At 51.2% G+C, this 20,426-nt stretch overlaps 1 protein-coding gene across 6 annotated transcripts in view; it reads right to left on the bottom strand.

Moving 5' to 3' along the window:
- Nucleotides 1-20,426, bottom strand: part of LOC127046421 (C-type lectin domain family 4 member F-like) — a 280,381-nt gene that overhangs the window by 253,777 nt on the left and 6,178 nt on the right. For all 6 annotated transcript variants that reach the window (XM_050943430.1, XM_050943435.1, XM_050943434.1 and 3 more), the window contains exons 2-3: nt 16,133-16,286; nt 13,387-13,503 (exon numbers count right to left, since the gene is read on the bottom strand). In XM_050943430.1, coding sequence (XP_050799387.1) covers nt 13,387-13,503; nt 16,133-16,193 — 178 coding nt within the window. In that variant the 5' untranslated portion in view covers nt 16,194-16,286. The remainder of the gene's footprint in view (nt 1-13,386; nt 13,504-16,132; nt 16,287-20,426) is intronic.

Below are 20,426 nucleotides of genomic sequence, written 5' to 3' on the forward strand. Positions count from 1 at the left end.
GCTCCGAGCGTGAGCCTGTTCTCTATGACGTCTTTTATTTTAATCTTGGACAGTTTCCCTCCCAAGAAGGGACAGAGGCAAGGCCAAGGCCCCGTTCAGGGCTCTCGCCTGGTGTATGTTACACCGTCTTAACGTAGGGCGTCAGCTCCTTGGAGCAGGGAGCTACAAACTCCAGGAGAGCCGATTGAGAGTAAATCTCAGGAACAGACACCTCGGGAGGTTGTGGAAGCCCCTTCACGTGAGGTGTTCTTAAGGAGGCTGGAGCTGTCTGTCTGGGATGGGTCAGACACAACAAATCCTGCATCTTGCCAGGGGTTAGACTAGATGCCCCTGTGGTCCCTTCTCACCCGATGGTTCTGGGATTCTATGACCTCATTGTACTGTGTGTTTGTGCAGCCCCTAGCACGATGGAAAGCAGGACCCTGGTGCAGCTTCTGGGCACTGTGGCCATCCAAGTGCTTATTAACAATCCTGACAGCTCTGCTCCTGATGTGTCTCAGGGGCCTGTCTGCTAACTGGAGGCCCAGACCCTTAGAGGTGTTCAGGCCCCAAACTCCCAGTGATTTCAATACAAACCAGGAGCCCAAAAGCCTCTGAGGATCTGGGCTTGCAGACTAATGGCCAGCTGCTCAGATGGTGTCAATCTGACTTCAGAGGAGCTGTCATAAACAGACAGTTAAGGGTTAACAAACAGGGACCCAAACACCTGACCAGAGGACCAATCAGGAAACAAGATACTTTCAAATCTAGGTGGAGGGAAACCTTTGTTTGGGGGTTTTGGGTTTGTGCGTTGTTCTCTCTGGGTCCTGGACGGGACTAGAGGTGCAACCAGGTTTCTGCCAATCTCCCTGCTACAGTCTCTTATCTATTCAGAATAGTAAGTAAGTACAAAGGCGGTTATAGTTTTTTAACTTGTTTTTCTTCATTTGCAGATGTGTACTTACTGGAAGTAGCTTAAATTGTGTTTCTGCTGGAGAAAGCTTCTTTCTATTGTCTATAAGCTAAAAAACTCTGTATATTTACCATCTTGATTACAGAGTCAAATTTTATGTTTTTCCTTCTTTATTAAAGTTTTCCTTTTTTTTTTTTTTTTTAGAATCTAATTGATTTTTTTGGTTATCTATTCTAAGACTCCAGGGAAGGGAGTCTGCACTCACCAGGGAATTGGTGGGAGAACAGAAAGGGAGGAGGAAAGAAAAACCTGCTCTCTGCATTTATCTCTGTATCTCTCTCCAGGGAAGAAGGGAGGGGGAAAGTAACATTCCTTTCGGTGTGGTGATTCAAGGAATTGAATCACGGTGGTCTCCTAGTGTACCCAGGGCGGGAAAGAGCTGGGAGAAAGAAAGGAGGGGGAAGGGAAATGGTTTATTCCCCTTTGTTTTGAGACTCAAGGAATCTGGGTCTTGGGGGTCCCCAGAGAAGGGTGTGGGGGGACCAGAGGGTATCAGGCCCTGGAATTCCTGATTGGTGGCAGCGCTACAGAATCTAAACTGGTAATTAAGCTTAGGGGAATTCATGCTAGTACCCATATTTTGGACGCTAAGGTTCAGATTTGGGAATTGTACTATGACAGGAGCTACTTCGATTTACACCTGCTGAGCATCTGTCCCTAAAAATCAGCCTTCACTCCCCTTAGTGCTGCAGGGCCAACACAGCGATGCCCCAGGGAGCCAGCTTCTCTTCCAGCTTGTGCATCATCAACAGACCTGTGATCTAAGTGCTGCCTACGGAGTCTTTTCCACAATCCATCATACGTCTCCGGCGCCTTTCATTGCAGTATCTGAGCACCTCAGAGCCTTTAATATATTATTTCATGTCACACGACACCACTGTGAAGAAAAGAAGTCTCCTCCCCCCATTTTACAGGTGGAGAACTGAGGCAGAGACAGGTCTCATAGACCTTACAACCAGAATGGCCCATCATGATCATAATCTGACCTCCTGCAGGCCACAGAACCTCACCCATCCACTCCTGTAATAGGCCCATAACGTTTGGCTGAATTACTGAAGTCCTCAAATAATGATCTAAAGACTTCAAGTTAAAGAGAATCCACCATTTACACTAGTTCAAACCTGCAAGTGACCCAGGTCCCAGGCTGCAGAGGACGACAAAAAACCTCAGGGTCTCTGCCAATCTGATTTGGGGGAAAATTCCTTCCCAATCCCATTGAAAGGTGCATCAGGACCTTGTTAAATGGGAGACTACAATGGGTCATGCTCAAAGGTGAACTGTCAGGCTGGAGAGAGGTTACTAGTGGAGTTCCTCAGGGATCACTCTTGGGACAAATCTTATTTAATGTTTTCATTAAAGACCTTGGCTCAAAAAGGGGAGTACGCTAATGAAATCAAGAGATGACACAGAATTGGACGGTATTGCCAGCATGGAGGAGAACCGGAATATCATACGAGTAGAGCTTGACGACATTGACACCTGGAGTAGTAGAAATGGGATGAAATTCAGTAGTGCAAAGTGCAAGGTTATTCACATAGGGATTAACAGCAATATTAAGCCCCATATTCTCCAATTTGGCTAATAATTTCCCTTGTGGAACTCTATCAAACACCACTGAAATCCAGATAGATGAGATCTACTGCATTTCCTTTCTCTAAAAGATGAGTTATCTTCTCAAAGAAAGGGAAGGCTGGTCTGGCATGATCTACCTTTTGTAAAACCATGTCATATTTTATCCTTATGTAAGCAGAGTCAGGATGAGCTCTACCCTACATTTGGTGGTGAATTATGGAGAGTGTGGAAAGTAATTTCAGGTATTTACATTGGCACACCCACCCCACCTAGCATAGCCCACGGCAGCCTGGGATGGTTATTTTGACAGCTCTGGGATCCCCAATTTCTTTGTTATTGGGGCAGGAGGAATAAAGTGTTGTCACCCTGATTGTGTGAATGAGGAACTATGAGACTGCTTTATGACAGAGATGTCTCAACATAAATTAAGTAGCACTTGCTAGACAAGGGACATGGGTGCCAAAACCCAGTGAAATGAGAGAGGTTGGAGACTGATGTGTGTATCTGATGGTAGGGCCCCTTTTGGGGCCTGGAACACCAAATGCACATCTGCCTCTCTCAATTGTTAAAGAGTAGGGCCAATTTTGATTCCATTAGGAGTCCATCTAGAGACTGCTGAGCTGAATTCATGTTGGGCCAATGATGCACCAGCACCAGGGCTCCCCTACTACAAGCTGAAATCACTAAGAGCTGAGATCACTAAAAGAGCTAAGCTTACTGAGCTGAGATCACTGAGAGCTGTGTTAACCAGTGGGGGAGCCTGAAGATCTATCGCTAAGCGGCTGGCAGAGTGGAGCAGTTTGCAGCATGTTGGAGCAGCCCACTGAACAGTGAGCGGAGTGGAGCAGAGCGGAGCTGTTTGAGGGGATGGCTGGAGCGGCTCGTGGGTCAGCTGGAGGAGTGGCACAGCTGGTGTAGTGGAGCTGGTCGTGGTGAAGGCTGCAGCAGAACTCCATGGAGAGGCGGAGCAGTTGGCCGTGGCCCGCGTAAGGTGCCCCTTAACACCCTGTGTGTGCCCCCTCCCATTTCCACCCAGGCTGGGGGGGTAAAAATCTGCAGATAAACTTTTGAACTCTGGGGTGGCACTGACTAGAGACTTTCGGGTTGTTGGACTTTGGGGTGATTGGACTTAAGACCCTAAGGGGGAAAAGACATTGCCAAATGTACTTGGAGGTGGGTTTTTTGCTTATGGTTTATGTTATAATCCTGTTTGTGGTGTTTCTCCAACGTGATGCCACATTGTTTCCCTCCTTTATTAAAAGAATTTTGCTACACTCAAACTCTGTGCTTGCGAGTGGGGAAGTATTGTATCCTAGAGGCGCCCGGGGGGGTGGTATGTAATTGTCCCAGGTTACTGGGGGGGGGGCTCGAGCCGGTTTGCATTGTGTTATTGAAACAGAACCCCTGGATACTGAACCCGGCCCTTGTTGCTGCCAACTCAGAGGGGCAGAAGGGTTACAGTTTTGGGAGCTCGCCCGGGATCCCTGGGTCAGTACCCCTCGCAAGCATCTGTTGAGTGTTCCACTGTATTGGGAAACAATTGTGTTTATATTTTGAGGAAATTACTGTTTGTATAATGGCTAATATGTTGGATTTGTTGGGCCCCAGTCCTGCAGCCTCTAGTTCAGGGGCGGCAGCCGCAGCCAATGTTTGGGCAAAAGCAGTGGGGCATATATTGGAAAAGGTTGTGTTGGCCTATGCTACGTCGAACTCTTGTCGTAAGTTAAGGTTATTTGATGGGGAAGAGGAGTTTGAACTCTGGTCGGAGCATACTACTGAAATGCTGCGGGAGTGGGCCGTACCCGATGTAGAAAAGCAACGATGTCTAATAGAGAGCCTTAGTGGCCCAGCATTAGATGTAATTCGCACCCTGAAGCTCATTGACCCTGAGGTCACTGTGAAGGACTGCCTAGAGGCCCTTGATAATACCTTTGGGAGCGTAGAGGGCCCTGAGGACAGTTACTGTAAATTCCTTAATTCCTGACAGCAAAGGGGTGAGAAAATTTCAGCCTATATACAGAGGCTGGAGAGACTACTTCAGAGAGCTGTTATGAGGGGAGCAGTGACTGCTGAGCAGATGGATCAGACCAGACTGGCTCAGGTTGTAAGAGGGACTCAGTATCAGAATCCGATCCTACTTCATCTCCGACTAAGAGAACGGCAGGAACATCCCCCAAGTTACTCCCAGCTGATAAAGGAGGTCAGGGAAGAGGAAGAAAGGCAGGTGGCCAGCGAGTGTTGGGAAGCCCAAACATTGGAACCAGCCAGCACAAAGCCACCGCCAATGGCCAGTGTACTGATGGTGAGCACCACAGAGGAACTTGCGCAACAAATGCAGGTCCTGACGGAACGGATAGCTGAGCTGCAAAGCACCATTGACCGAGCTAAGATTTCCAGGAATAAGGATCCTCAGACTGTGACGATGGAGAAGTCAGTATCTAGAGCCACCGTCCCACCCCGGCGAAGGGGGAAAGGACAATTCTTTTGCTACCGGTGTGATCAGGATGGGCACAGTGCTGCTAACTGCCATAAGGAAGAGAACCCCTCCTTAGTGTATGAAAAGCTGAGGATCAGTTGGGAGAGATCCAGTAGCTGCCAGAAGGTCTGGGAACAGAGACCACCTAGGCCTACAGGATTTGAGGGTTCCCCCAGAAGAGACCGTCCAGCTGGGATCCCTGCAGGACTGATAGGGCCTCGAGCAGAGGTCATGGTGAGGATTGAAGGGGTGGAGTGTAAAGCCGCGCTTGACACTGGATCTCAAGTGACTATTTGTCACGGAGTGTGGGGAGTCCAGTCCTGCACCCTTCTTCCTGGGACCCACAGTGATTCTCAGCCAGCCAGTAAAACAGAAGGTTTATTGGACAACAGGAACACAGGTTACAGCAGAGCTTGCAGGCACAGTCAGGACCCCTCCATCGAGTCCTTCTGGGCTTTCAGGGTGCTTGGATCCTAGCTAGAATACCCTGAATTCCGCCCACACAGCCCCAAGCCCAAACTCAAACTGCTTCTCTCCTGCCACTCCCTTCCTTTGTCCTCCTTCCCGGGCAAAGGTGTTGACCTTTCCCCTCCCTTACCTAGCTCAGGTTACAGGCTCCGATATCGTCCATCCCCTAAAGTCCTCCCCTGCTCTCCCATTCCCCACACAGACAGCCCCTACTGCATCACACTATTATATTCCAGTCATTCTACCAACAGATGCTTAGGCATCTGCCTATACAGCCACTGACTGGCATTGGTCTGTGTGGCCTCGGCGTGGATGAATACTCCTATCAAGGGTATGTCATAGTGCACCTGGAATTCCCAGAGGAGATTGCTGGGGTAAGGGAAAAGGTAGACACAGCTGCCTTAATATGCCTTGTCCCGAAAGGGACCTCTGATGTGTCTGTGCTGATAGGGACCAACTCCAGTCTCTTCAAGGTGCTCGTGAATTACTGCAGACGACGGGCTGGGGACCAGTACCTGAGTACCCTGATGATCCATACACTTTGTGCTGAAGCCTATAGGAAGATTGAGAGGGCTAAAAAGGAGACATCTGAGCTACCAATTGGGGCACTGAAGTACATGGGTACAACCCCTTAGTAGTGCCTGCAAGGACCGAGGAAGAAGTACTTGTCATGAGTACCAGGCTGAAAGGCAGTAAAGGGGCATTAGCAATGATAGAGCAGCTGGTTGAAGGAGAGCTCCCGGTAGGAGTGCTGGTCCCCAGTGGAGTCATAACCCTACCTGCTGAAGCCCAGGAAAAGGTGACTATACTGATTACTAATGAAACAAGTCGAGATGTTGTTGTGAGGCAAGGACAAAAGATAGCAGACTTCTTCGAGCCTGAATCAATTGTAAAACCCCAGTGCGAGCCTCAAGTTCCAACAATAGACCCAGCAAAGTTTGACTTTGGAGATTCATCATTGTCCGAGGAGTGGAAAGATCGCCTAAGAAGGAAGCTTTGTGAAAGATCCAAGGTGTTCTCATTGCATGAGTGGGATGTGGGATGTGCAAAAGGAGTAGAGCACAACATCAGACTTCATGACTCTCGACCTTTCCAAGAGAGATCTAGGAGGCTTGCTCTCTCCGAGATGGAAGATGTGCGACAACATCTTCAAGAGCTGGCTGCAAATGGCATCATTACAGAGTCCCACAGCTCATACGCCTCACCCATTGCAGTGGTCCATAAAAAGAATGGGAAAATCCGGATGTGTATTGACTACCGCACCCTAAACTGCCGTTCTGTGGTTGACCAGTACACAATGCCTCGAGTCCAAGATGCCTTAGACTGTTTGCTGGGAAGCCAGTGGTTCTCTGTGTTGGATCTTTGGAGTGGATACTACCAGATCCCTCTGGGTGAAGAAGATAAGGAGAAGACAGCCTTCATCTGCCCATTAGAGTTTTATCAGTTCGAACGCATGCCCCAAGGGATTTCTGGAGCACCTGCCACATTTCAACGTCTTATGGAGAAAGTTGTGGGAGACATGAATTTACTGCAAATGTTAGTTTATTTGGATGACCTGATTGTGTTTGGAAGAACTTTGGAGGAGCATGAAGAAAGACTTCTTAAAGTGCTTGATAGGTTGGAAGATTATGGTTTGAAGCTTTCAACTGACAAATGCCAATTCTGCAGGACCTCGGTGAAGTATGTGGGTCACATCGTGTCCCAAGAGGGTGTGAGTACTAATCCTGATAAAATAGAAGCACTCACTACATGGCCATGTCCAAGCAACTACAGAGAACTCAAGACCTTCCTTGGGTTTAGTGGCTACTACCGCAGATTTGTGAAAAACTATGCTACAATTGTAAAACCCCTCAATGATCTTGCCAGGGGATATCAGTCCAGCAAGAACAAATCTAAGACCAAGAATAAGGGGTCTTCTGTGCAGAGACACTATGGCCCCTTCGAACCCTTTGGGCCATGGTGGGATGAGAGATGTGAAAGGGCTTTTCGAGCAATCATTACTTGCCAGACTCATGCCCCAGCCCTAGTCTTTGCTGACCCAAGCAAGCCGTTTACCCTGCATACTGATGCCAGTTTGGAGGGTCTGGGAGCAGTACTGTACCAGGAGGTGGAAGGCAAGCGTAAACCTGTAGCCTTTGCCAGCCGAAGACTGTCTGATAGTGAAACCCGCTATCCCACTCACAAGCAGGAGTTCTTGGCCTTGAAATGGGCCATTACTGAGAAATTTCGGTACTACTTGTATGCGGCTCAGTTCCAGGTGTGGACAGACAACAACCCACTGACTTATGTGTTAACAAGTGCTAAACTGGATGCTACAGGGCAAAGATGGGTGGCCGCTTTGGCTAGCTATGACTTCAGCATTCAATACCGATCAGGGAGGAGCAATGTAGATGCAGATGCCTTGTCCAGATGTCCGCAGGCACCTGACGTTGCTGTGATACCCACGGATGGCGTGAGAGCTATCTGCAGTGTGAGTCGCCGAGAGCCGGAGGCCCCTGAGAGCCTTCATGGATGTGTTGCTGAAGCTTTGGGCCTGCCCCTTGAATGCGTGCCTTCTGCTTCAGTGAACTATATTGCTCTGGACCAATCTCCCTTGCCCATGCTCAATGTGGCTGGCTGGCAGGAAGCCCAGCTGCAAGATATTGACATTCGTAATACACTACTTGCCAAAGGGAATGGCGAGGCCCAGCTGGAGTTGTCACACCTACCCCAGAGGGCAAACTACTATTGAGAGAATGGACCAAACTAAAACTGATTCAGGGAGTGCTACACCGCATGATCACAGACCCTCTACAAAAGCAACGGAATCAACTAGTGTTGCCGAAAGAGTACGGAGCCCTGGCCATGAGGGCCCTGCATGATGACTTTGGACATTTAGGGATGGAGAGGACCCTGGAACTAATCCGCAGTTGGTTCTATTGTCCCCGGATGGCTGAAGATGTTCGCAGGAAATGTGAGACCTGCGCTCGATGTGTTCAAAGGAAAACTCTGCCCACGAGGGCTGCATATCTGAAGAACATCACCAGCAACAAACCTCTGGAGCTGGTTTGCATTGATTTCTTGTCTTTAGAAGTGGACAAGAGGAATATTGGGAACATCCTAGTAGTGACCGACCATTACACGTGATATGCGCAGGCATATCCCACATGTGATCAGAGGGCCACCACTGTCGCTCGAGTACTGTGGGAAAAATATTTCTCAGTTTATGGATTCCCAGCCCGGATACACTCGGATCAGGGACGAGACTTTAGAATCACCTTCTGAAGGAGGTGCTGAGGATAGCAGGAATTAAAAAGTCGAGGACAACGCCTTACCACCCACAAGGTGACCCTCAGCCAGAGAGGTTCAACCGAACCCTATTAGATATGTTAGGGACTTTGCGGCCAAAGCAGAAGGCAACCTGGAGCCAACATGTTGCATTTCTGGTGCACGCCTACAATGCCACAAAGAACGATGCTACGGGGGTCACCCCATATCTCTTGATGTTTGGGAGAGAACCAATATTACCCATAGACCTGTGCTTTGGTGTATCAGAGGATGGTGATAGCTATGAAACTCATCAGCAATATGTAGCCCAACTAAGGGAAAAGCTGCAGGATGCTTATCACTTAGGTACATCTGCAGCTCAGAAGAACGCAGACCGCAACAAACATCAATATGATGCTAGGGTACATCTGCAAGAGCTCCAGCCAGGGGACAGAGTCCTGCTGTGAAATTTGGGTATTGCTGGCAAACACAAGATAGCTGACAGATGGAAGGCAATACCTTACTTGATGGAAAATCTAGGAGACCTGCCGGTCTACAAGATCAAACCTGAAGAGGGTCCAGGGCAGACGAAGACCGTGCATAGAAACCTTTTGCTCCCTGTGGGGGAATTGGTAGGCACCCCTTATGAGATGGGCCACAACAGGGCAACTGGGCAGAACGAAGGTGCTGTACCAAAGCCGCCTTCCAACATGGACAGCCGGTCCCCTGCAGCTAACCTACCCCTACTCAGCACATCTGACAGTGAGTCTGAGGAGGAAGACACAACCATGGTGTATCCTGGGATGAGGACAAGATTTCAGTCTCGATCAGCTGAATCAAAAGAGAGCACCTCCTCTTCCGCCCTAAACCCTATGGCTGAAGTATTTAAGACCACTCCTGACACTCCTGAGCCACTGGTGGGACCCTCGTGTGATGACATACACAGGCTATTGGACAGTGGTGATATACAGATGGAGGATGTCCTGAGCACCTTCGACCCTCCACTGTTAGAACTAGAAATGCAGGGGCCTATGCCAATATCCGAGGGGACCTCACAGGAAACCTCCCCATCCGGCACTCAAGAGGATGTCCCCTCTACCACAGCAACAGGGATTCTCAATAAGCGAGACAGGGTAATAAGACCAGTGAAACGGTTAACTTATGATGTACCTGGGGTGACTAGTGAGGAGCCAATACATTTAGCACACAGGTTTGTGGAAGCTAAAGAGGGCTCTCTGAGGCCCTTTGGAGGAGACCAGGGAGTTGGTATAGTAGGGAATGTGATTTGTCGGGACGACAAATTCTCAGCTGGGGGGAGGATGTAAGCCGAGTCAGGATGAGCTCTACCCTACATCTGGTGTTGAATTATAGGGAATGTGGAAAGTAATTTCAGGTATTTACATTGGCACCCCCACCCCACCTAGCATAGCCTATGGCAGCCTGGGATGGTTATTTTGACAGCTCTGGGATCCCCAGTTTCTTTGTTATTGGGGCAGGAGGAATAAAGTGTTGTCACCCTGATTATGTGAATGAGGAACTATGAGACTGCTTTATGACAGAGATGTCTCAACATAAATTAAGTAGCACATGCTAGACAAGGGACATGGGTGCCAAAACCCAGTGAAATGAGAGAGGTTGGAGACTGGTGTGTGTACCTGATGGTATGGGCCCCTTTTGGGGCCTGGAACACCAATTGCACATCCTCCTCTCTCCACGGTTAAAGAGCAAAGCTAATTTTGATTCCATTAGGAGTCCATCTAGAGGCTGCTGAGCTGAATTCACGTTGGGCCAATGGTGCACCAGCACCAGGGCTCCCCTACTACAAGCTGAAATCACTAAAAGAGCTAAGCTTACTGAGGTGAGATCACTGAGTGCTGTGTTAACTAGTGGGAGAGCCTGAAGATCTATCGCTAAGCGGCTGGCAGAGTGGAGCAGTTTGCAGCATGTTGGAGCAGCCAGTGGAACAGTGAGCGGAGTGGAGCGGAGCGGAGCCATTTGAGGAGATGGCTGGAGTGGCTCACAGGTCGGCTGGAGGAGCGGCACAGCTGGTGGAGTGGAGCTGGTCATGGTGAAGGCTGCAGCAGAACCCAACGGAGAAGCAGAGCAGTTGGCCGTGGCCCACGTAAGGTGCCCCTTAACACCCTGTGTGTGCCCCCTAGGGCCGACACTTCCATTTAGGCATCCTAGACAATCGCCTAGGGCACCAGTTTTATTGGGGGGTGACATTTTGCCGGGGTGGGGCCGCAGGCGGCTCCTGTGGACCTGCCACAGTCGTGCCTGTGGAGGGTTCCCTGGTCCTGCGGCTCCGGTGGACCTCCCGCAGGGATGGCTGCGGCAGCTCCACTGGAGCCGCGGACCAGCAGACCCTCTCTGCAGGAATGACTGTGGCAGGTCTACCGGAGCCACGGGACCAGCGCGCAGGGCGGCGAAATGGCCGTGCACCTAGGGCGCTAAAAGCACTAGCGCTGGTCCTGGTGCCCCCCCTACATTTCCACCCAGGCTGAGGGGGTAAAACTCTGCAGATAAACTTTTGAACTCTGGGGTGGCACTGACCAGAGACTTTCGAGTTGTTGGATTTTGGGGTGATTGGACTTAAGACCCTAAGGGGGAAAGGACAGTGCCAAACGTACTTGGAGGTGGGTTTTTTGTTTATGGTTTATGTTATAACCCTGTCTGTGGTGTTTCTCCAACGTGATGCCGCATTGTTTCCCTCCTTTATTAAAAGGATTTTGCTACACTCAGACTCCGTGCTTGCGAATGGGGAAGTATTGTCTCCTAGAGGCGCCTGGGAGGGTGGTATGTAATTGTCCCAGGTCACTGGGTGGGGGCTCGAGCCGGTTATGCATTGTGTTACTGAAACGGAACCCCTGGATACTGAACCTGGCTCTTGTTGCTGCCAACTCAGAGGGGCAGAAGGGTTACACTTATTACCCTTAACCTCTATGCCCCTAATTACTTTCTCTTTCCAAATTTGTTTGAAGACCTAGTATACAATTGAGGTCAAATTAGAAGCTCTGTAGTTTCCCAGATCACTTTTTATCTGTTTCTAAAAAATCAGAACTCCATTAGCAATTCTCTAGTCATAGGGTCTGACCCCTGAGTTTATGGATTCACTAAAAATCCTTGCTGGTGGGCTTGCAACTTCACATGCCAGTTCCTTTAATGTTCTTGGATGAAGATTATCCAGGCCCTCCAATCTGGTTCTATTAAGCTGTTTGAGTTTGACTTCCTCCTCAGATGTTGTAATTTCTACTTCGATATCCTCTTTCCCATTAGCCAGCCTGCTACTACCCCTAAACTCCTCATTCCCTTTAATAACAGAGGCAAAATATTTCTTTAGGCATTTGCCCATGCCTAGATTATCTTCAATCTCCAACACACCCTCCATGTTGGGCAGTCCCTTTGGGTGTATATGGCTATAGAACCGTTTACTGTTGGTTGTAATTCCCTTTGTAAGGTCCAGCTCTGCTTGGCTCTCAGCAGTTCTCACTTTTCCCTGCACTTTCTGATCTTCAAGACGTGGTTTTCCTTGCTGATCCATCCCATCTTCCATTCCTTGTAGGATTTCTGCTCTCTCTTAATCACCTGTGTGAGACCCTTGTTCATCCAGCCTGGTCGCAACCCTTCCCTAGGAAGTTTTTGCCCTTGTTTGGGATGCAGGCTTCAGAGAGCTCCTGCAACTTGGACTGAAAGTAATTCCAAGCCATTCTCCAGCCTTCCTGCCGTTCCTTCTGAATGAAAACCTCTTGTCTTTTGTTCTTTCTTGTGATCTACTGCAAATCATCCTCTGTCCTCCTGGGGTTCCGAACTCTGGGTATGTATATTGGCTCTTCTCCTCTTCTTGTAGGACTAGCTGCTCTTCTCTTCTCCCTGGCCCTCCCACCTTCTGCTACTCCCTGCAGCAAGCCTTCTTCACTTTCCAACTTAGCAAACCTATTCCTGAGCTCTACTTCTCCCTCACTAGCTGGTCTTTTCTTTTGCCTGGTTCTCATCATCACCTTTCCACTGGCCACTTTACTCACCCAGCAGTCTCCTCTCCGCGTTCTCCAGTCCAGCTTGGATCTGCCAGTCCTGAGTTCTCCCTTCAGCCTCCTCTCGCCTTCCCTCCATCATCTGCTCAAATCCCCTTCAAAGCTCAACCATCGTTTCCACCTCCATCTCCAAACCTCAACTCTTCTCTTCCATCAGCTCTCTCAGGCGGCACTTCATACAGACAAGCTCTTTTCAGGTACCTGCACCAGGAACACGTACATCCCGCAGCTTCCACATCTGGTCATCTGGTCACTGTCTCTTTCATTGCCTGGGTCACTACCACGGCTGTCTCTGTATCTCTCACACTCTTCCAGCCTAAGCGCCTGCCAAGGAGAAAGGAAACCCCCCACCACACAAAACCGAACGTCACCCCCCAAAAAAACTCTCCTTACAATCGTGCATGCTAACTTGACCATCGTTAGCATTAGAAAGTTTGTGCTAGTATCAAACCATCAGGGCAAGATCTTACAGCTCCATTCAAACTCCCTGGAGTAGGAGATTTATTTGGAGGGACAGACTGGAAATGCAGTCGATATTCTGCTGAAATGTGGAGGTGTCCCCACCCCCACCCCCCCAGTCGAGCCAGCTGGCCTGTATGGAAGTTGGCAAACGTTGGGCTTGGAGCTGCAGTTGAACTTACATAGAAGCGTCACAGCAAGGAGGGACGTGGCCAGGGCCAGACTCAGGAGGAGAAGGACAGCAGTGAAGATGATCCGCCCCCTGTGCCGCCAAGGGACCGATGTCTCGGGAGCGTTTTCTTGAAGGAGAAGAAGAAACGTATCCATGGAAAGTTACAGCTCAAATGCCACTGACCGAGGAAACTCCACCCCCCAAATCTAATAACTGCTCAGCCTCCTATTCCCTCAGTGTGGTTAACAACAACAGCGGAATGAGGCCAAATAAGGTCAGAACCGACCGGAACTCGAATGTGAAAAGCGACCCTCCCTAAATCAGGAGTGACTCTAGTGCCAGGCAGGCGTCCTGTGAGAGAGATGTGGGAGCAGGATTTTCCCCCTACCTAAGCATTTCTTGAGATGGAAGTTTAAGGGTTGTGCAGTCCAGGCCCAAAGGAGTATTTTTAAATGAGAAAAGGAACCTGAAACAACTTATGAAATATGAATACAACGAGGCAGTGAAATGAGGGGAAAATGATTCTTTGCAGGAGAAAAGTGGGGCTGACAGCAGCAGTGTGCTCAGAAGGGCCTTTCTACAGCATCCCTGTCTGATAACCCATCCCCAGGATGCTGGGCTCCTCCCTGCAAGGCAGCCAAGGGGCAAATCACAGGGCAAAGCCCGAAGATTGTATCTCCCCTGCACATTAAAGGGAGAAGACTAGAGCTGCATTCGAGCCAGGATCTATGTGTAGACAGAAGTAAGTGTGCTCAGTGTGCTCTGGATTTGGTTTCCCCAGGGTGAACGGCAGCTGCTTGGAGATGCAAGACTGTCAGATTCTCCTCTCCCTGATAGTCTCAGCCTGCCTCACCCATGGCTGGCAAGTTCTATGGGCCCATGGTGTCCGGGCACCAGGAATATTCCTGGCCCATGGGCCTGGCTCCTGCCTGCACCCCTCTGCACGCTCCCCCTGCATGTCCCCGGCTCTGCCTACCACCCCCAGCGATTTAAAGCAGCCCAAGGCGCCCACTGCCACCCAGCAGCGCAGCGGGACTGAACAGCTTCCTGCACGCTCGTTCCATGTGGCTGCAGGAACGTCCTTGCAGCTCGTTGTGGTGGGGCTGTGCCGCTGCGCGCTGTCCCTGCCCCGAACGCCCCTGCGGCCAACTGGAAGCTGTGGGGGCCGTCCCTGGGGACAGCCTGCCCTGCCCAGGAGCCTCTGCTGGAGGGGGTGCCCCAGGTAAGCACCGAACTCCCCATCCACTTTCAGAGCCTGCACCCCGCTCCCCACGCACATCCTCCAGCCCCCAAATTTCCTCCTGCACCCCCATCCCCCGCACTCCCTCTCACCCTCAAACTCCCTCCCAGATCCTGCACCCCTCACCTGATCCTTCACTCCCACCCCCTGCCCCAGCCCAGAGCCTGCACCAAACACCCAAACTCCCTCCCAGAGACTGCAGCCATCACCTCCTTCTGCACCTCCACCATGCACCCCTCATTTCCTCCTGCATCCCCACTCTGCACTCGCTCCCACCAAACTCCCTCTTGCACCCCACCCTTCCCCCCACACCCACTTTTGCCCCCAACTCCCTCCCAGAGCCTTAGGCAGGTGCGGGGGGTGGGTTCTGGGTGTTCTGAGCACCACCAAAATTTCTACAAATCTGCTGCCCCTGACCACATCCCCTCCCTGTCTGATCTGGGCCTCAGCCATTAGCTAGTGCTGCTTTCCCATGGGGTGTGGTTACTGGAACCAGCAGACAACACTCAGATGCTCAGATAATCCCCTTACATTGCAGAAGTGGCTTCTCTCACTCTAACCAAAGGGTGAATCTGCCTCACTAATGTACTGAGCTTACAGTTCTCAGCCTTTCCTGAAATAGATTCTGGGAGGAGCTTCTCTGTCACCCAGTGCAGGCTACATTCCCCTTCTGTTTTCCTTTGTCACTGCAGAGAGCCTAGCTGAGCTCAGTCTGGAGCTGCAGCTGCCTACGGCCGCACCCTCCACTTCCATCAGCCCCGTCTCCCTGCCTATCTCCTGACCCTTCCTGGGCGTCTTTCATGTGTTCAAATCCAGAACAGCTGCCACATGGCATCTGGATTGCACTGAAACCAAAGGGGCTAAACAACGCCCGGAGCAGGCCCTTGTCCAGCCGACACCTGTCCAACCAAACATGAGAATGGCCAGACTGGATCAGACCAAAGGTCCATCTAGCCCAGTGTCCTGTCTGATGACAGTGGCCAGTGCCAGGTGACCCAGAGGGAATGAACAGAACAGGGAATCATCAAGTGATCCATCCCCTGTCACCCATACCCAGCTTCTGGCAAACAGAGGCTGGGGTCACCATCCCTGCACATCCTGGCTAACAGCCATTGATGGACGTGTCCTGCATGAACTTATCTTTTTTGAACCCTGCTAGAACCCCTGGGAGAGGCTGATGGTGGCAGTGAGCTGGGGAGGAGGAGCCTGGATGGCTTTTATGGGCAGCCCATGGCACTGCTCTGCCCGGCAGGAGGCTGGGATGCTGTGCAGGGACTCCTATCTCTCCCCCTGTGTCCTTCTCCCATTGGGTACTGGTAGGGGAGAGAATGCACTGGGAAGCACTGACCGAGCACCCTCACCCACTGCCCGTGGTGCTGTCTGGCCAGCACAAGGCTGAGCTCTGGAGACGTGGTCAGTGGAGCAAGGGATCCCTGCCCAGGACGCTCTGCAGAGACTGCAAAGCCAAGGAGAGGCCAGCGGGAGTTCAGGGTCCGGTGCAGACTCTTGTGTTTACCTTTGGGCTGGGGAGCAGCTTCCGTCATCGGCGTGTTCTCATAGATATTCTCCCTCGCCATTCTCCTGCCTTCACGGTGAGCCGAGCCCCTGATCACTGGCCTGTGGGTCCTCTCAGCAGCCTGCTGGGTTAGAGCCTCCCTCTGACAGCAGCTCTGGCCCAGAAATAGAAATGGGAAGTGATGACTGATGGTGAGAGCCACCCTGTCGCCAGCTGGGCCATGTATTCTTGCCAGAAGTTAAAGAAGTATAGGCTGGACTATTGGACTATAAGGTGGATAGAAAGCTGGCTAGATTGTCGGGCTCAACAGGTAGTGATCAACGGCTCTGTGTCTAGCTGGCACCCGTTATCAAGCGGAGTGCCCCAAGGGTCAGTCCTGGGGCCGGTTTTGTTCAATATCTTCATTAATGATCTGGAGGATGGGATGGACTGCAGTCTCAGCAAGTTTGCAGATGACACTAAACTGGAGGAATGGTAGATATGCTGGAGGGTAAGGATAGGATACAGAGGGACCTAGACAAATTAGAGGATTGGGCCAAAAGAAACCAGATGAGGTTCAACAAGGACAAGTGCAGAGCCCTGCACTTAGGACGGAAGAATCCCATTCACTGCTACAGACTAGGGATGGAATGGCTAGGCAGCAGTTCTGCAGAAAAGGACCTAGGGGTTACAGTGGACGAGAAGCTGGATATGAGTCGACAGTGTGCCCTTGTTGCCAAGAAGGCCAAAGGCATTTTGGGATGTATAAGTAGGGGCATTGCCAGCAGATCGAGGGACATGATCATTCCCCTCTATTCAACACTGGTGAGGCCACATCTGGAGTACTATGTCCAGTTTTGGTCCCCCCACTACAAGAAGGATGTGGAAAAATTGGAAAGAGTCTAGCGGAGGGCAACAAAAATGATTAGGGGGCTGGAGCACATGACTTTTGAGGAGAGGCTGAGGGAACTGGGATTGTTTAGTCTGCAGAAGAGAAGAATGAGGGGGGATTTGATAGCTGCTTTCAACTACCTGAAAGCGGGTTCCAAAGAAGATGGATCTAGACTGTTCTCAGCAGTACCTGATGACAGAACAAGGAGTAATGGTCTCAAGTTGCAGTGGGGGAGGTTTAGGTTGGATATTAGGAAACACTATTTCACTAGGAGGGTGGTGAAGCACTGGAATGGGTTCCCTAGGGAGGTGGTGGAATGTCCTTCCTTAGAGGTTTTTAAGGTCAGGCTTGACAAAGCCCTGGCTGGGATGATTTAGTTGGGGATTGGTCCTGCTTTGAGCAGGGGGTTGGACTAGATGACCTCCTGAGGTCTCTTCGAACCCTGAGATTCTATGATTCTATGTGCAGTCAGTCCTAGTGGTGGAAGTGAGAGTTCAGCCAATGGGTTAGAGCTGGGTCCATCATGGGAAATGGGCCCAGGGTCAGAAGTCAAATGGCAGAGCCTGGGTGGGGGGTACAGAGGCAGAGCCCGGGATCAGGACCAGCAAGACAGAAGCCCAAGCCAGAAGTGGGGGGCCAAGCAGTTAGTAAGGCAGGGGCAGGGCTGGGCATCAAACCGGACGTCTGAAGCCGAAGGAGAGCAGGGGCTGGAGCAGAGCAGGAGCAGGGCCTGGAAGCCGGCCGGAGCAGGGACTGGACAAAGAGGAAGCACAGCTGCAGTGGGCAAGATACACATTGGGCAGCCACTGATCTCCGCTGGGTGCCTGGCTTCTAAGCAGGCCTGGTGAGAGTTGGCCAGCAGCTGTCCCCGCCAGTCCGGTCCCTGACAAGACCTGGCAATAGGGACTCCCAGTTTATATTCCTTGCTCTGCTCCAGGACTCACTGGGAGACCTTGGGACCTCTCCCCTCCTGGGATACCCCCAGGTCCGCTCCAGCCATGGCAGTCCTGTTCTGTGTCCTGGGCCCACTTGTGTTGTGGGGCCTCCAGCGTCATCCCGCTGAAGCACAGTGAGGGGCAGGCTGGGGGCAGTGTGGGGCCAGGCCTGTGTCCTGCTCTTTGCCTCTGGACCACATCTCCTCCCCCCTGACCGTGGCGCCCTGGGCAGTCACCCACATTGCCCGCCCCGAAGGCCGGCCCTATCCTATGGGCATCCACAACTGTCCAAATCTGCATCTTTTTCCTAGGTGTGACCATCCACGGGTGGGAGTTCTGCTGTCCAAAGAGACAGAACCTGCTCACTGCTCCGGCGGTTACATGGGATGAGAGGGGACACGTGTGGAATCAAAGGTTAGCGTGTTACACAAGTACTCCTGGTGAGTACGAGCAGCACTGCTACAAACAGCCAAGTGGACACATGCCTGGCGATACACAAACGTTGGGGGCTGAACGCCAACATTTCATCGTAGCATAGACATGGTCTTGGTAGCCATCTCGGGGGCTGTACAGGACATTTCCAGGAAGGACAAGCAGTCTTGCAGGTTCCACATTCACCAAGAGCTGAGCTGGTCAGAGCTCAGGGGGAAGGTTACTAACATGGGAGCTAGAGACAGTCCTGGGGGCCTGGTGAGTGATCCATGTGAGACCAAGGGCTGTGTCTGCTGTGAAGGCTGCATCCCAGTTCCTGAACCACCTTGGAAACAGGCTCCTGATTCCCCATCTCGCTGAACAACGAGGAGATGGTTGTCCATTAGCTGTGGGATGGGTGTAACCTGGCATTAAAGAAGGTAACCGAGTGGAGCGGGGCTGCTACATGGGAATTGCTGCTGGCCGGACGGAGCTTTGGACTGGTGTTTGCTGAGGAGATTCTGAGGTGCTGGGCGGGGACGGAGAGGCCGCCATTCTCCTCAGGCCCCGGAGAGTCCAGAGGGGGGACTCATACATTTGGAGCCCCCCCACGAGACTGGGCAATGATCAGTGTGAGGTCAGAGGGGAATGCTCTGAAGGTGTGGCCCAAACTCCACAAGTGAGTGTTGTGTTGTTACCTTGCACTGAAATACATGAGACAGCAACAGCACCGGGAGTCTCTGTAAGGAACCCCACAGATTTACTGCTGAACCGCGCTGCTGAAGGGACTGAAAAGTGTCCCACATACTGTCTGCGAGGGGCTGTGTGTGTGTTAAACGTTCGCTCACTAAGAAATTGTCTGGGACTCTCTGAGCTGACTGGCAGCTGTCGTTAACCCCTACAGGCAGGGCTGGTACCGTAGCTCTGAGCTTCAATTCTGTGCAATACTTTCCTTTTTTGAAGTCCTGAAAAGACAGAGCTCAGGCCTGTGCTTCAGCAGGGAGTTGCGCTGAGGGGCAGAGATCGGGAGTGTCACAGTTACGCCTAATTCTGCCTCTGCCTCCTCCAGCCCATTGCATCTCTGTGTCCTGCTGCAGCATCACCACTGGTCCAGCACAGCCTGACTCCTGCAGCGGTTTCCCCCTCCCCTGCCAGGTGGCTGAACTCCACCAGAGAGGTCCTTTGGGGCCATCTGCCTGTCCCAAGTCAGGATAAAGGAGGAGGGTTGGGTGTGGGGCTAGCAACTCCACCCCGTAAAAAAAATCAACCTGCTACAGAAACGCCAACAATAGAGACAACAGAGACTTTTACCCTGGAAAAAGAAGGGTCTTCAATTCAAAGATGCATGACGCTGGGTGGTAAAAGCCGTGAGGAAGCCACTAAGCCGATTACCCTTCTTGCAACCAGGAGGATTACCATAGGCACATGGAACGTGAGGACCAGGTACGAGTCAGGAAAGACGGTGCAGGTTGCAGCAGAGACGAGGAGCAACAACCTGACCCTATTAGGCATTAGCGAGACAAGACGGACACAAGCAGGGCAGAGACAACTGTTGACAGCAGAGTTGTTGCTGTGTTCAGGACATGAAGAGAGCGACGCACCCCACAAACAGGCTGTAGGCTTCATGTTGTCCAAGCAGCACAGAAAGCACTGATTGGTTGAGAGGCACATGGTCCCAGAATGATCACAGCATCCTTCACAACTAAAATGAAGAGGATTAAGATGAATGTTGTTCAGTGCTATGCTCCAACTAATGACAGCGAAGAGGAGGACAAAGATTATTTTTACAACAGACTCCAGAAAATATTAGAGATTCTCCCAGACAAAGACATCATCTTCCTTATGAGAGACTTTAATGCCAAAATTGGACCTGACAACACAGGATACGAACAAGTCATGGGGACCCACGCTCTGGGAGAGATGAGTGAGAATGGAGAGAGATTTGTGGATCTGTGTGCACTTAACAACCTGGTCATAGGAAGCAGCATCTTTCCTCACAAGCAGATCCACAAGAGTACCTGGGTATCACCAGCAGGCACGACAGAAAATCAGATCGACCATGTCTGCATTAGCAAGA

Source organism: Gopherus flavomarginatus, chromosome 3, assembly GCF_025201925.1.
Source record: "Gopherus flavomarginatus isolate rGopFla2 chromosome 3, rGopFla2.mat.asm, whole genome shotgun sequence".
NCBI lineage: Eukaryota > Metazoa > Chordata > Testudines > Testudinidae > Gopherus > Gopherus flavomarginatus.